The sequence below is a fragment of the Cyprinodon variegatus genome, unplaced genomic scaffold (genome assembly GCF_000732505.1).
Source record: "Cyprinodon variegatus isolate N-32 unplaced genomic scaffold, C_variegatus-1.0 Scaffold988, whole genome shotgun sequence".
Taxonomy (NCBI): domain Eukaryota; kingdom Metazoa; phylum Chordata; class Actinopteri; order Cyprinodontiformes; family Cyprinodontidae; genus Cyprinodon; species Cyprinodon variegatus.
Genome location: NW_015151441.1, coordinates 280,058 through 282,472, shown reverse-complemented (window position 1 = coordinate 282,472; position 2,415 = coordinate 280,058). Strand labels below are relative to the sequence as shown.

Below are 2,415 nucleotides of genomic sequence, written 5' to 3'. Positions count from 1 at the left end.
ATGTTGTCTCCAAAGTCTCCAGTAGCAGAAAAAAGTTGCTATATTTGGTGCTAAATGCTTTTTTGAAATCAAAGTGCTAGAGGGGTCTGAAAAGAGGCTAAATATAGCGACAAAAGCGCTAAGTTGGCAACACTGCTCTTTGCATGGTTTGTTTTCAAATGGTTTGCTGCTGTCTGTTTGGACCTTTCTGAACATGTGCAGCAAATGGACTGATCCAATATGGTGGACACTGAAGGGGGGGAGAAAGGATTTTTATCAAAACAATTATTAATGTGCACAAATAGGAAGTAGATGTATTAACTCTACATGTAAACAGAGTTTTATGGGGCCCCCAGGAACTAGGGGCCCTAGACAACTGCCTAATATTGCCCTTATGGTAAATCCCTCCTCTGTTCTATATATTTTGGATTCTGGTTATCCAGAGTAGGCATGTTGTTGAGATATGCTCTGTGTATTTACACAAGTTTTATTCAGTTTTTAGCCCAAACTGTTGCCTATTTCAAATATAAAATTAAAAGAAACATCCTGTCGATCAGCAGTTATATGACAGGTGAAATGCTGACAAAAAGATAAAATAGAAAAAATATATATTATGAAATTAAATGACTACACTAAAGGCATATTTACATTATAATATACTTTACAGTTATACTAATGTAAGAAAAAAAATTAATTAAATGTATGAAAGTGTTTAAAACATGTTAACAAGAGCAAACAGCTGAGCAGAAATAGCAGGGATGTAAAACAATTGATTGTTTTGGGAGCAACGATATGGCGGCTGGCTGGGAAACATCCCGTCAAAAAACAGCTCCTCAGTTCTGCAGATTCCTCCATGTTATTGGCTTCTCTGCCAGCCTCCAGGCTGACTGGGGTTGTTGTTGTTTTAGTGACTGAAGCTTAACCCCATAAGTCCAGTACAGGCCCCAGCTGCCAACAGCTGATCTATATCTATTTATAGAAATGGCCAAAACACAGTCACATGGTGTTTCACCCACATACCTTTAAAATGGGGCCTTAAAATTTCTAAAACATGTTTAAAATAATTTTTTCACAAGAACGTTTTGTTTTATAGTTGTTTAAACAAATAAAATTAGATTTTAAATTACACCTGAAATGTGTGACTGCGGGAGTAATGCAACAACAGGTTTTCATTTTAAGCCACACCCCCTAAAGGAGGGTCATCATTGGAAACTAGAGGCTCTGACCTTTTCAACAACTGGTTGCTAGGAATTTCAGGTAATGTAACCGGCATACCTTACATAAGCTGCTCTGTTATTCTTATTTTCTATGAAATTCCGATGAAGCAACGGCTAAATCTAAGGAGCAAAGGCTTTGTCTTATGCAGGAGGTCTCCAATTATGTAAACCAGCATATCTGCTGTGTTTATTTTGGAAAAAAAATTGGCGAGGCTAATGTTTTTTTTCTTTGTTATAAATCAGACATTGTAAAATCTAAAATAGTGGTTCCACCAGAAAAATATTCCTCAATGCCTTTCTGTTATACAAATAAAAACAACTGTATATCCAATTTATAGTTTGGGAGCTGTACTTGTTTTAATTCACATATGTAATTTAAGGGGGGGGATTTCCTCCAAGACCCTCTGGGCTTAAAGTATTAAAAAACAAAAAGTGGAACAAAAAAACAACCTGTGCTTTTAGAACAGGCAAGGATAATCTGTTTCAGCTGCCATGAGTCCAACTTTCCAACAGCGCTTTGACAATGCTAGCCCAGATACCAACAGACTTTACCTTGCAGGTGGGTGAGGGCCTCCGGGTTTTGGTGTGACAGTCGACTCAGACTCTGAAGCTGAGAACACTTGTGAGCCACCCCCCAGCTGCGCTGCCACCTGGAAAGGCACAAACAATCCTTATTTTAAGATTAAGCTGTGTTTTACTAGTCCAGATCCGCCCTTAAGCTTAATCTTAACAGATTTATCTTCTAAAGAAAACTAATTTGCAGTGCAATCAAATGGTCTTATCCTCAAAAGTGTATTAAAACAAGACCTAACTATCTGAGAACGTTTTCAGTCATCCAGGTTGGAGTCAAGCTTGAAAGGTTTAGGCAACTGGACTTGACGTTAAAAAGGGTGGCACCGATCCCTCCCATGGTGGAGGGATCAGAGTCACCTTTTGTTTCCTCCTAATTCTTTTGTTACACCCAAAGTATAGTAAACTCAGTGCTCCCCACCAGTGGTGCACTTTGAATTAATTTGACTGTATGATATGATCTTGAACTGTAAAGTGCCTTGAGAAGACTTGTGTTGTGAATTTGTGCTATATAAATAAACTGAATTGAACAAAGTACTCAACAGTAATACTTGAGTAAAAGTATTGACACTTAAATCTTACTCAATTACAAATAAAAGTTACTCTCAAATTTCTACTTACCGGTATGTAAAAGTATTAAAGCAATCAC

The 2,415-nt window shown here is 37.5% G+C and overlaps 1 protein-coding gene across 1 annotated transcript in view; it reads right to left on the bottom strand.

The window, feature by feature from the left end:
* tcaim (T-cell activation inhibitor, mitochondrial) overlaps window positions 1–2,415 on the bottom strand; it is a 38,006-nt gene that overhangs the window by 15,435 nt on the left and 20,156 nt on the right. The window contains exon 7 of the mRNA XM_015399098.1: window positions 1,749–1,846. Coding sequence (XP_015254584.1) covers window positions 1,749–1,846 — 98 coding nt within the window. The remainder of the gene's footprint in view (window positions 1–1,748; window positions 1,847–2,415) is intronic.